This window comes from Odontomachus brunneus, unplaced genomic scaffold (genome assembly GCF_010583005.1).
Source record: "Odontomachus brunneus isolate Ranch 3 - 2012 unplaced genomic scaffold, Obru_v1 Obru_scaffold_215, whole genome shotgun sequence".
Lineage (NCBI taxonomy): Eukaryota > Metazoa > Arthropoda > Insecta > Hymenoptera > Formicidae > Odontomachus > Odontomachus brunneus.
Window position 1 is genome coordinate 247,449 of NW_022639665.1, and position 13,524 is coordinate 260,972.

The 13,524-nt window shown below is 50.1% G+C and overlaps 1 protein-coding gene across 4 annotated transcripts in view; it reads right to left on the reverse strand.

The window, feature by feature from the left end:
- Positions 1 to 1,569: 1,569 nt before the first annotated feature.
- The window catches only part of LOC116852337 (hemicentin-2-like), a 211,393-nt gene continuing 199,438 nt past the window's right edge, over positions 1,570 to 13,524 (reverse strand). For 3 of the 4 annotated variants that reach the window (XM_032832599.1, XM_032832600.1, XM_032832597.1), the window contains 6 exons: positions 5,525 to 6,989; positions 3,597 to 4,825; positions 2,969 to 3,137; positions 2,650 to 2,849; positions 2,283 to 2,558; positions 1,570 to 1,766 (listed from right to left, as the gene is read on the reverse strand). In XM_032832599.1, coding sequence (XP_032688490.1) covers positions 1,606 to 1,766; positions 2,283 to 2,558; positions 2,650 to 2,849; positions 2,969 to 3,137; positions 3,597 to 4,825; positions 5,525 to 6,989 — 3,500 coding nt within the window. In that variant the 3' untranslated portion in view covers positions 1,570 to 1,605. The remainder of the gene's footprint in view (positions 1,767 to 2,282; positions 2,559 to 2,649; positions 2,850 to 2,968; positions 3,138 to 3,596; positions 4,826 to 5,524; positions 6,990 to 13,524) is intronic. The other variant, XM_032832598.1, reaches the window with a different exon arrangement.

Consider the following 13,524-nt stretch of genomic DNA (forward strand, 5'->3'; position numbering starts at 1 on the left):
CCTCGGGAGAGACCGTATCATCGATGGATATGCGTTTATTCACCGGCACGCGCGCGGCACACACACTCATACATAATACACGCAGGCGCGCACGCATATACACACACACCCACACGCATACACTTTGATATCACTGCCTGGAATCATTGCACTCGGGTGGTACGGTCACTTTCACAACTGTTCCGACAGAATGATCACTCTGAGCGTCTGGACATTGTCGTTGTCGAGAAGTTTGTTGGACCCTTTGAACGATACTTCGTCCTCCTCGAGACCCTCGACTGCCGTGTGCTCGCATCCTTCCGCCTCGGCCCGCTCTTCCCCCGGCAGAGCGTCGTCGTCTTCTTGTTCCGTGCTTCCTTTCGCGAGCAGCGAGTCGCGAGACGCCTTAATTGGATCGGCCGGCACATCGACCGTCGTCGAGTCGAACGATGCCGGATGCTCGAGGTTCTCCTTCGAGCATCTCAGCTGCGGTTGCCCTCGCATAATCGGGCTCCCCGTCGTCAACGACGACGTTAACGTGCCGTGCAGATTCACAGGGGTGGAATTAGTGTAGTTCGCGGTGAATTCCGGGGACCTCTGGTGCCGTAGCCGCACGGCGAATGAGTCCGCGTCCGCGCAGCGGCTTGTTAACAAGGACGATCCCCTCGAGGAGTCGTTCCGAGGACGGTGCAGAGAAGGCCCGGGCGAGAAGGATGATAAATGCGGTAGCCTCTCCGTGGCTTTCGTGGAGACGTCGTGGAACCGCGGACTGCCGATTGGCAGCTGGACGTCCGCGGAATAGCCCCTCGCGCCGACTGTGTCCGCACAAGCCTGTACTTCTAAGGACGACGACGACTGTTCCAGCGGACGACACGCTCCGTCGAACACGCGAGGATTCACGTCAGCGTCCACTTTGAAGGTTTCACCGCGCGACGTGGCCTCGTCTGTCCCTCCGTCGTCAAAGGTACTCGTCGCGGTCACCGCGTTGTGCTCGTTCGAAACACCATCGTTGTTGTTGCAATCCTCCTCTAGCTGGTCGACGGCCTCTGGAACCGCCTCGAGAAGCCCTGAACGATCGAGTCGTAAGGACGCGGTGGTGCGCGCGACCACGTCCTCCGCGCCCGTGAATACGCGGCCACGTGAACACGTCGTGTCCGTCTCGGCGATCTCCAGCAGTCCGGACTTGCCGACTCGCCGGACCGTCATCGGGGCCGCCGATGCGCCGTCCAGGTCGCGATCGTACGACGCCAGCTTGTGGCGACTCCTCGCGTAATAATCGTTCGTGGGCAACAACGTGTCGACGTCGTAAAGCGCGTTGCAACGTGGGAAATGGTGTGACGACGACGACGACGATGACGACGGCAGTGACGATGGCAGCGGCGGCGGCGGCGGCGGCGGCGGTGGCGGTGGAGGTGGATGCATCGGAATACCCAGCTGTGAAGTCGCGACCGAGGATGGCGTGGGCGCAACGGAGAGGTTCTCAAGGACGATCTCCATACGATGGTGATGTCGATGGCGATGATAGTGGTGTTGATGGCGTTGCGGTGTCATCGTATGACAAACGGGGGCTTGCTGCTATAGCCACGTGGTGCGCGTGTTTCCGGCTCGTGAGCCGGTAGGTAGATCTCAAACGATTATCTCCCTGATGATCCTACGACCACGGCTGTTGGGCGTAGAGTAGCCCGATTCCAAGCTCTCGTCGTACGACAGGCTGACCTGTTGCGGCGGCTTAGTGTCCTCGTCGTAATTTTCCTGATACGGTAATCCGGACACGTCGTAAGGCGAGTCTGTCGAACACACAACGGGCAAGATAATTAGTATGATAATGCGGGGGGATAAAGCGAGAACGCGTGGCGGCGCGAGAATGATTATTTCGCCGCGAACGACCGATAAGTCGCAGAAAAAGCTTGCAGTAGAATAACAAAGTCAGCGAGTGAACAAAGTAGAGAGTAAACATTAATCAAAGAGAGTGGTGTCGTACGAAAGGCGAGGCGTAACGGCGAAAATGTCGAGGCGCGAGGAGCAGATCCGAGAGGGACTGCCGCAAGTTGGTCGGCAAGGAACAATAGCAAGGTGGCAGGGGGATGTTCCGGGTAAGCGAGTCTCTCCGAGGGTAGAGAAGGTATCGGCGGGAACGGCGCGCGCGGTAGCAGCCGCGCGGAAGATCGATGTTACGTACGATATAATCTATAACATTGCAGCAGCCTGGCACGCACGGCGGTAATATAGGGACTGTCATTAGAAGGCCAGGCTGCTCTGGACGGAGGAGTCACGTGAAACGATCGTAAGGCTAATACACTAACCAACGTGTTTCTGAGACTTGACGACGGTGGCGAACGGCTCCGTGCAGAACTGCTGTCGGCTCAGATTATGGCTCTCCCTGTAATCCTCCCGCTGCGGCAGATAATGAGGGTGCGTGGGGTAATCGGACTCCGCAGTGCCGTAGCCAGCGAGATCGTAAGGCTGGTTGACGCCGTTCGCCGCCGCTGACTTCATCTGCCATATAGAGTCCTGCGAGTTCACGGAACCGCCGTTGTTGGAGTTCGAGTAACTGTTATCCATGTAGCCCATGTTTACGCCTGCAGGCAAAAGGTCTATTGTGATTTCCCGTCATATGTTGATTTTCACATGTAACTGTGTGATTTGCGCACGAATTCGCGACGCGCTTACCGTTGATGTTGTGATTCGGCTGGTGATAACCGTATCCCGGCTGCGAGTATGCGGGAGTCTTGGAGTCCTCCATCGCCAAGGCATGATCCAGACTATGCTCTAAAGCCTTGTTCTCGGCGTAATACGGCGGTGGTGGTTGCGTTTGTTGGCCGTTGCCCGTCACTAGACTTGGTCGGACGCTGCACAAAGTAAACGAGGCACTTGAACGGTGCCCGTCTGTGTTCGAGCGATACGAAGCAAGGCGCGTCGCGCAATTGAAGCGCATAATAATGCTCACTCGACGGCGAGCTCGATAGCTTCTCGCAAGCCGGATACTCACGTGTTCGAATCCATCTCGTAATCCTTCGCTTTCGTCGCGTGTTTCCGCCGGCAACGGCAAAACAGCAGCAGCAACGCCGCGAACAGCAGGAACACTGCTCCGCTTACTATCAGCGCGATCAAAGTTGGCATCGTGAGAGTGCCGGATTGCGCGATATACGATGGCCCAACTGTGAAGAGAAACACGGAGACTTGAAGGTTTTCGAATTCGCAAAACATGCCGGTGATAAAGTCGCGCGCGTTACAATATCTCAGTTCTAAATTAACATCGGAAATCTTTTGTTATTTCAAAAGACGATGTTAGATATTAATGAAACCGCGGTCGGAAAAATCAATCCTCTAACACGATAAAGACGTCCATTAAATTAACCTCGTTGCTTTCAAAACTTATCAATTGTTAGCGGATTTTGCATTATTTGAAAGTCACAGAAAGAACAAACATTCACGAGCCAAAACGAGACCATCGGATTAATTTATTCGCTCTCTAAATTCGCACCCTCCTCATTGCTTATCATGTGCTAAGTTATGTTAGAACATTTCGCGAATTATTCACAAGTTGCCTGCGATCCTACTTCCAGTTGGGAATGTTATTTCGCGGCAACAAACACGACCTGCCGCGCCGAACTTACTTTCGGCATCCGCGTACTCGCCGCACTTCTGCCGGTCGGCTTTGAGACACAGCCGAACTCTGAGTCGGGGCTCTGTGTCGGGCGCTTCGGGATCGTCCAATATTCCTTCCCTCTGAGTGGGCGCGCTCCCGAGGACCTCGAGAGGCCACTCGTCGACAATTCGCCACGCGCTGTCCGTGCCACCGTCGAATTTCTCGATGGACGCCACCAGAGCCAAGCACGTGGCGCCCACGTTGATGGCAAGGGTGCTGCTCTCGGGATCGTAGCTCACCCTCAACGGCGTAGGTATCTTCGCGACCGCAGTGGTGGCAGTCACCTCCTCGGAGTAGTCGGAGTGGTTCTTCGTGTTGTAGACCTTCACCTTAAAAGTGTAGGTCTGGTGTTGCTCGAGATTAGTCACGTTGCACGGGTTCGATCGGCGACAATCGAGCTCCATCCACTGGCCGGCCGGTCCCCGCGGTGGCGCGCAGTCTGGTGCGACAATCTCGTCGCCGCCCGCGACCCTTCTGTACGAGACAAAGTATTTGGTGATGGGTAGGCCGCCGTCGAAGCCCAATTCCCACAGTAAAGCGACATGCGTAGGCCCGATGTCCATGGCAGTGATGTTGGTTGGTCTCTCTGGCGCGCCCTTTGGCTGCAGTCTGATGTGAGACGTGACGCTACCCTGAGCGTTCACCACACGGCAATTGTAGTCACCGTAATCAGACTCACGGATATGATTTATTCTAAGCAGGGACATGTACATGTCGTAGTTGTCGTTCGTGGAAGAGATTTCGTAGTGGCCGTCGCTGGAGGAGCCCTGTAGTGTCGCTGCGTTGGTACCGTAGCTCCACTGGAACTCTGGCTTCGGCCACGCCTGAACCTTGCAGGTCACCTCGGCGGTCTCTCCGACGCTGGAGGCCACCTTGCCGTATTGGTGGAGTATTATCGGCTCGTGCTCCACCTTGAGCATCATCGTGGACTCGACTTTCTTCACCTCGTTCACAAAGACGCAGGTGTACTTGCCGCGATCGCTCGCCACGATCTCGTCGGTCTGCGGACGAGCGTGACCCAAAAAGCTCAGCGTGGAATTTACGGTTATTACGCTACCGTGGCCCTCCGACGCCATCGTAATTACTTTATAGAGCCTCTCGTCGGCCGTTAATTCTTGATCGTCCTTCAGCCAGCGCACGCTAGGCCGTGGTTTGCCCTGCGCTACGCAGGATATTTGGAACGACGATTCGCCGACTCTGCGATAAAGCGAGAAGACGTTACATTATTAGGAGCTTTCCTGCGGAGGATAAATCTTACTCCAATGGCGAAGCCACTTTATCCAACATTAAAAGCCGCGTGATTTCGGCAAGAATAATAATTGATGAGTAATTACCGTCAACACGACGTAATTGAATAAGACTAATGATAATATTATAACAGAAGTGATAATCACAAATTTTGCGGAAAATGACAATGTCGACGAGTGTTTCTTTTAAAGCTGCTGCTCTCTCGGCGGGACCTCGGACTGATGACGTCAGAAGCGAGAAAACGCATGGCAAAAATTCTTTTTCCCTTTTTCGAGTAAAATGATATGAAAGAACTACTTGAGAACACTCGAGCACTTGTGAAATGCTCCGAAAACTATCCTTTTCCCTTGACACGCGACCTTTCTCTTTAACCTATCTTTTCTCGTGATTTTGCCACGTTCATTTTACAGCTATTTGTTGACTGTCGAGGGAAAAGGATAGTTTTGAGAGCGTTTTACTTGAACGATCTAAAATGTCCTCTCATACAAATGTCTCTTTATTTGGAAATGGCAGGGAAGAATGATCATTTCTCGCTTCCTGCGTCGCGATGCAACATGGTCGCGGCCAGGAGCTTGAAGTGGAAATTCTAGCACAACGACCGAAATCGGTCTCCTAAACGCTCGCGAGTAAAGCGATGCCTCTACTTACTTCCTCGTGATATGGGGCTGCAACTTGGTGAGTATCTTTGGCGGTTGGTGAACGGTGAGGTTGACCGAGGCAGCATCGCCTATGCCGATCTCGTTGAGCGCGTAGCACTTGTAAGTGCCTTCACTGCCGAGATGCACCGAGTCGATCTCGTACCTCGAGCCGGTCGGTATCATGACTGAGCCGCTCTCGCCTTCCTTCCACCACTTGTACTGTGGCTCAGGGTAGCCGGCCGGGTTGGCCATGCACGTGAGAGTGACCCGCGAGCCCTCGACGGCGACTGGCGAATCCGGCGTCACCCTGGCTGGGCCGGGTTTGTGTCGCACTCGCACGGTCACGGTGGCCGAGGCCGTGTAATTTCGACGCTCGCCGCCGGTGGGGTAGATCGTGTTGACGGCGCGGCACGTGTAGTTGCCGGTGTGATCCGCCGTGACCCGGATCAAGCGGAGGATCAGGCCCGATTGACGGAACTCGGGTCGACCGTCGCGTAGCCACTCGATCACCGACGGCTTTGGATTGGCGGACACGTTGCAGTGAACAGTCACGCTGTCCTCCACGTCGGTCACTCTCACGGGGTCACCTTCGATCGACACCGTGGGCGGGTAAAGCACATCCAGGAGCAAGGACGACTCGCCGCGCTTTTGCAGGCCGTTGTCCGCCAGGCATGTGTATGTGCCGGCGTCTTGTAGCGTGACCTTGGATATCACGTGCTGAAAGTTGGTGTCGATGAAAGTGCCGTCCCGTGTCCAACGCACGTTAGTCACCTTCGGCTTCGAGTCCACGTGGCAAATGATGTTCGCGGTGCCGTTCACCTCGACCTTCATCGGATTCTCCGGGCCGACGGTGACGCGAGGGAAGTAATCGACGTCGAGCGTCACCGACGCGACCAGAGTCTCGCCCTCGCTCATCGCCCGGTTTCTCACCACGCAACGGAAGGCCGCCCTGTCGTCCTCCTGCGTCGGATTCATCAGCAGCGTCTTGCCGACGTGCAGCACCGTGCCGTTGTTGCCGCGGAACCACCTGATCTCCGGTTCAGGGCTGCCGCCTAATGTGATGCACGTCAGATTGAGCAGCGTGCCTTCCATTACGCGTGAGCTAGAGAGCGTTATGTTCGGCGGGCCCGGCGTCCGCAGCACCGTCAGCACGACGAACTTCCGATGCCAATCTTCGCCGGAATTGGTCATCTTGATTCGACACTCGTACTTGCCGTTGTCACGCTCGTACGATATATTCTTGATCTGTAGATCGAAACGGCCCTGCGACAGATTTATGAACACCTTGTAGTTAGGCGATAACGCGCGGTCGTCGATTGCCGCGTTGTCGACGTTATCCTTCGTGCGGACGAGCCAATAACTCGTGACGTTCTGCCGCGGCGGCGGAAACCGGCATTGCAATTGCAGCTTCGAGCCTTCGTGCATATCTATGTACTGGGTCTCCTCGGACGGTTCGTCTGTAGCTCTCACTGGGGCTGTAACAGAAAGCACAAGCTCGGTAAAGGCACTGCGTTCATGATCGCGCGACTATTAGTGGGGAACGACTAGAAACGCGCATCGACTAAAACGAGCAACGACGTTCGCAGGGGAACGCTACCTTGAGCCACTTCGCTAAATAGTATATCTTTAATGCTTTAACATCTAGCTTATGTTTTCACATATCTTATTATTTCCCTCCGGTCACTGCGTCCAGTGACCATAGTCGGTGACATCGCGCGATCGAACGGCGTCACGGTGACCCGATAACCCGGTGACCCTACGGAGAAATCGACCGCGAGAGGAACGCTCGATAGCTAAGAATCGATCGGCCCCTCTCTTTTCACCCCCTCTCTCTCTTTCTCTCTCTTTCCGTTTCTTGCCCTCTCTTTTTCGTCCGGCACTTATACTTTTGCTGGCGTACACGCGTTTTCCATTAAGCCGGGAATAAATTCACGGCGCACAGTGCGTCGACGAGGTGAACTGCGTGGGCGAGGGCGATAATGCGATACAAATTACCTGTCGGGAGTCAACCTAGTTTTAGGTTCACCGACTCCGGCGGCTCCCCTGCCTGCCTTCTGCACAATTAACGCCCAAGCTGCCGTACCGTCTCGCGGCGTTGACAATGCCGATTGTCGACGAGCGCGCGAGAACGCGCGTTCCTAGCATGATTAACGCAAGTGGGGAATAATACGCCGGCATTTAGCGACGCGAAAGGCGTCGGACGTTCGCGCCCCGTGTCACATTTACGAAATAATGAACACGCGAAAACGTTGTTCCTCGCTGGTGCTTGCGCACAGACTCGTCGTCGCGTGAATTCCTGTCTTTACGCGGAAGCAGCGTAGTACCGTTAGAAACAGGAGTATCCAGGGCGACGCCGCGGAGAATGGTTTACCCTTGCCTTCATCCTCATCCTCATCGTCATCGTCGTCGTCGTCGTCGTCGTCGTCGTCGTCAGCGTAGTCGTCACCGTAAACTGTCCAATTAAAGCTCCACAAACGACACTGATTTCAGCTATGAACAATTAATTTCCAAGAAAAAGCCGGCGAGCAACTCGACAAAGTTATACGATTCCGGCGAATAAATCGCATTAAAACTGGCATTCATTACAATGGTGCGATCATCTTTAATGTTATACAGACACGGCGCAATATAATTTTGCCCTAGAGCTTCAGTAACGAACTAACTAAACGCATGAGCAGGTATTTTCATTTTTTTTTATTTCAATACATTGAAATTAAAAAAGCACATTCCTCGTAAAAGCATCCGGTATGAACAGCTCTGTTACGAAGGGAATACCAATACGCATATCGATATATCCGCACGTCTCATGAACGCAATTTACAATAAAAGATCATAAATGCCGTATTTCGAAAGGAATAACCGAGAAGAGAGCGATTCTCTCTTGGCAAATGTGTATTTAAAGGTGCGGACGTTCGTTGTTCTACATTTGCCGCTTTTTATCTTAAAGTGATACGTGCTTCGCGAGCGCTCGCGGATTAAAATTCGATCGTAACGTCGTTAAAGGAGACCTAAAGCAACAAAAGCACTCCACGTTCTGACGATATTTTTACATTTTCGCGAACGCTACAAAACAACATGTCATTCCTGTCCACCTCGTATTACGTAGCGTTCGTTTAGTGGATATAAATTACGTGAATTTCGTATAATTTTTCATGTAAATCAAGAGATACACAGAGGAAAATTCAGTTTTAATTAAAAACTGTAATTTCGCGATCGAGGGTAGAATACTGACGCGAGATAAAAAAGAAAAAAGTATTACGTCAAAAATAATTCGCCGCGATGTCAGTTATAATTATTTCTCGATACGCTCTCGACCTGTTTGACCTGAAAGCAAATCGAACCAGTCTTCTCTACGTTTTTTAGAGATCACCTCTGAATTACTCGACGATTTCGTAATTACGTGCGCGCGCACAATACGTGATACATTTTTAACATGCTTTTGCTTTAACACGAACAGACGTAGAAAGTATCTAATATAACCCTCGTGCGTCACTTCCATAGAGTTCCGTTATTATAAAGATCGATTTGCGCGCGCGGCACAGAGTCGTTTCACTATCGTAACGAAACATCGAACGTCGACACAAATCACCACGAAAATCGAATATCACAGCGCGGCGACGTTGAAAACTAATAGTTTCGCACTGTCGTGACCACGAATGTCACAATATTTATGATCGGTCCTTTCCCGGCACTCGTTAACGTTAACCAAAGTTAACCAAAATTAACGTCCCAATCGTGATTATATGATGCGAACGAGATTAAAAGAAAAGAAACAAAAATGAGAAAAGAAGAAGAATAAAAATTAATGAACCGCGAAGACCGGGGCGGTAGATACGGCGGAGTGTCTGTTCAACTGCTCCCATAGAAACTCATAACATTCAACAATGAAGCTCATGACGTATACGTTGCAGCGTACGTCTCGTCACGGTTTCGTATATTCAAATGGGGGAACCCTATGAACCAGTTGCGTTCGTCTGCACGTCTCACTGTCGGATCTGGCCTGCCTCGCCATTCAAGCCGGAATTTTCAGACCCGCCATGAATAAGCGGAACGATATGCCGGCGTGCTGAGAGTATACAACGGCATTAGGAACGGAAAAACCAAAATATCCATTTCCGGGATGAGGAAATGACGAGACGAGATCGAAATATCTTTACCGTGTTAAGAAGCCTTTTATCAGCTTCTTTACAACGAGTGTAACGGCACCAAGTTTTTTTCCATGTTCATACATTATCAAATTAAATTTGCTTTACGCAATTATGTAAAAAAGCAAAGAGAACATAGAAAAATAAGGTGTTCGTGGAGAGAGTACTCCAAATAAACCGTAATAACAAACATGTTAATCCTTATAGTCCGGCTGGCTTTTTGTGAGTGACTTTTACAGTCTTTGAACTAGAACTTTTTCATATACATCAAAGGATAGATTAGTAAAAAACATGATATTCCCGCCACGTCACTATAGTAACTTCCCGGATCGTTCCAACTATTTTTTTAAATTAATTTCTTTTCTCTATTTAATCATACAGAAATATTTTTATTAAGAATTATTTTAAAAAACATAAATTTATCTCTTTTTTACATAATTATACAAAAATATACGCAGTGTGTCTGACGATAAAATAATGAACGCCCATGGGCGTGGAAATTGGATTACCAAATCGTCAGACATCCTGTACATGATAACAAAAGAAAAGTCAAAACAAAATTTCTGTTATTACTGGCATAAATTTAAAAATATACTATTAGTACATCTGTTGTAAAATGTAAAATAAACATACTTGTGTATTTATTTTTTTAAATTGTTTATTTGAAAAATGATTTGGATTTTTATATATTTCTTAAAAATTTTTTCTATATACTTTACTATCTACTACTATACTATCTAATACTAAAAATCTTTACTATATATATATTTATATGTATATATGTATATATATATATATATATATATATATATATATATAATTTGTATGGAAAAGGTGAGAAGTAATAATGATAATGATGATAACAATAGTAATAATAATAATAAGCATTGTATTTCGTAAAGTCAATGCTGCCGCGCCACTATAGCGGCTTCGCGGACTGTAAGGCCAATGAAGCAAGGATGACATCCGGATAACGGCTATTTAAATACTCGGCAAATTTTCCGAGGAACTTTCCTTAATGCGTTCGCCGAAACACACGCTCGATCGATTCCTCGCGATGCTCGAGGAACTCGAAGAAGCGGGACTCTCCGTCCGGTTGCAAAGTACCGTTCGTGAACTATCATGCACACATGCATACTGCAGCGTGTGCTATTGGTCACGAGGCACTATCGACATGGACGCGGAGCGGCCACGTTTTTCGTGGCGAACGTATCTCCTCATTGGGTCGCGTAACGGTAAAGCCACCGGTCGGTCAACGCTATTGAGGAACGTCCTCTTCCGCCGCGAGGCGTTTTATTTGAAAATGTCGGTGAGAGCATTCCCGGTCACATCGGCTGCCTTTCGCACTCTTTCGCGTTCGCGTCGTGCACGCGCGAGAGAGAAAGAGAGATAGAGAGAGAGAGAGAGAGAGAGAGAGAGAGAGAGAGAGTGAGAGAGAGAGAGAGAGAGACGTTTATCTTGCTCTTTCCCGATTTATCCGTCTACAATCCGTTTGATTGTTCGCTCGTTCGCCCGTTCATTCATCTATCCGTCCACCTGTCCGTCCGATCGTCCGTATTCTTCGAATCCGGCGAATTCGCCTGTGTCCATTCTGTGTCGCGATGCGCATTGTCCTACTATTTTCCTCCAGCAATCGGTCGCTCCGTTGCCACGGAACGTTCCTTCCGTCTCCTTTACCCGCTGACGTTCGCCCCGCTGCCGACTCCCGGAATCGCGGCTGTCACGAGAACGCTGCTCTTCCTTCCTCTCTCTCTCTCTCTCTCTCTCTCTCTCTCTCTCTCTCTTTCTGCCATCTTCCTTCTCCCATTACGATATTACATTCTTACGCGTGAATAAGTCCCAGCAGCTTGCGATTTTTAGATGGAGCGGCAATCGAAGGAAGGTTTCGCGAGACTCGCAACGGGCGAGTATCGTCGAAGTGGTGCGCGATTGAAAAAAAAAAATAAAAGTTTCTCTCTCGAGAAGTCCGCGACTCTGGGGAGAATTCATCGGAATTTGTCGGAATGTATCGGAGCACTGATTAAAACGCAAATTAAAGAGTATTCTGCGTGCGCATGCAGATGCGCTTACGATCGAGCGTTGATTGAAAAGGACATCGACGCGCACTCGAAAACTCGAGCCGACAAAGTCACGCGAGAAGGATCGGAGGGATTATTATTATTATTATTATTGTTTGTTCGCCGGTTGAATATGAACGTTTCTCGTCTCTCCCGTTCCATGTCGACGCTTTGCTAAGTTCTTCGGCAAATTACGTCTTCGCGAGATCGTCGCGCATCTAGCTTCTCTTTAAGCGTCCCGTCAATCACAATCGTTGCTGCAATTTGTCGTAAGACGCTCTCGCAGCGGCAGAGAGAGAGAGAGAATTTGAAACGTTATATTGCTTTGCTCAACGAGTGAATTATGTTACCTTACAAAATCAACTTTCCTCGCCAGGTTATTTCGCTCTGTTCTACATTTCCATCAAAGGGACTCTTACTTTTGTTGAAATCCATTTCTAACCGAGTTTTGCCGAGTCGGAGGCGCGCTCGGCTCCGTACGCTGTCGTTTGCGTGCGCTACGCGTTGCGTGAGCGATTTTTCTTCGCCCGCGCGATACGGGACACGGTCATTTAGTCGTCGAAAACGGCGCATTAATCTTCACTGTACCGCGGATCGACGCCTAATTCAAGCAATTCCACGGTAGCGCACAACGAAGATTTTATCGTGGAGTCGCGAGGCTCCGCGAGTTTCTCGATACTTGTATCCTCAATTGTCAATCGCTTGCGATATTCCTCCACCATACTCGTATATTTGCAGCCGACACATAACGAGGTAGGACTGCGGCATGCCTGTATATTTCTGAGGAAATTTCTGCTTATGCCGCGATTATGCGTATCATGCGAGAGTGAGTGAGAGAGAGAAAGAAAGAGAGGGTGGAGGCAGAGCGAGGGAGAAAGAGAAAACGCGATGGATGAAATCTCCCCCGTGGTGCTAACCCCTATAATATATCTTATTGTCGTACTCCTCTCCTTCTACTCTTCTCCATTCTTTCTACGTTCTGCCTCAACGGAATCGCCTTTCTCGTTACCATCCCTTTGTAGTCTTACCCGTGGCTTTCCGCTTTTTTGTCAATTGCGTGATGGCGGATCTAAATTAAGGCTCCTACCACCGCCCTCGCCCCGCCCCGCCGCGCTTCCTTCCTTCTGAAACTTTCTCCCGTAATGAATGTTCAACGACGAGGAACGGTCGCACGTTAAACCTCGATTCGCATAACGGCACGCTCGCCTTGCTCCCGTCGAAAGTACGATCCTGCGAGTTTCTGCAAGTGTAATAGTCGGTCTTGTATCGTATGTCCGCTATGGCCGCGAACGCTATGTTACGCCTTCATACGCGACATGTTCAACATTCGCACACAAGAGTTATGTCTTTATCTCTACAGTATGGCTCGCGCAAACGTAAAAATACCACCTCGCTATTGCTACCGGCCATATTGAATGCATTGCCGGGTGAGAGGGCAAGAGTTATTACTAGATGATACATGTGATGTGCGGATATGTAGAAATAACAACAATAACAGCCACGTGCTCTTCCAGAGCGCTCTTTCAACCGCGGCGAAAAAGCCACGGTAAAAAAGCCGCGTTTGAATTTTATTAATTCGATCTCGCGGAGCACCGACGGCCGCTATAACGCGTCATTTTATTAATTCAGTTGTTTTCTCTAAAGGCCCGTCTACATAGGCCGCAACACGCAAAAACGCACTCTGCAAACGCAGAGAAAACGCAGAAAGTTGAAGTTGGATATGTGCGCGATTGCGAACTGCGTTTTGCGTGTTGCGGCTTATATAGACGGGCTTTAATGCAGCAGCAGCAGTAGTAGGAACAGCAGGA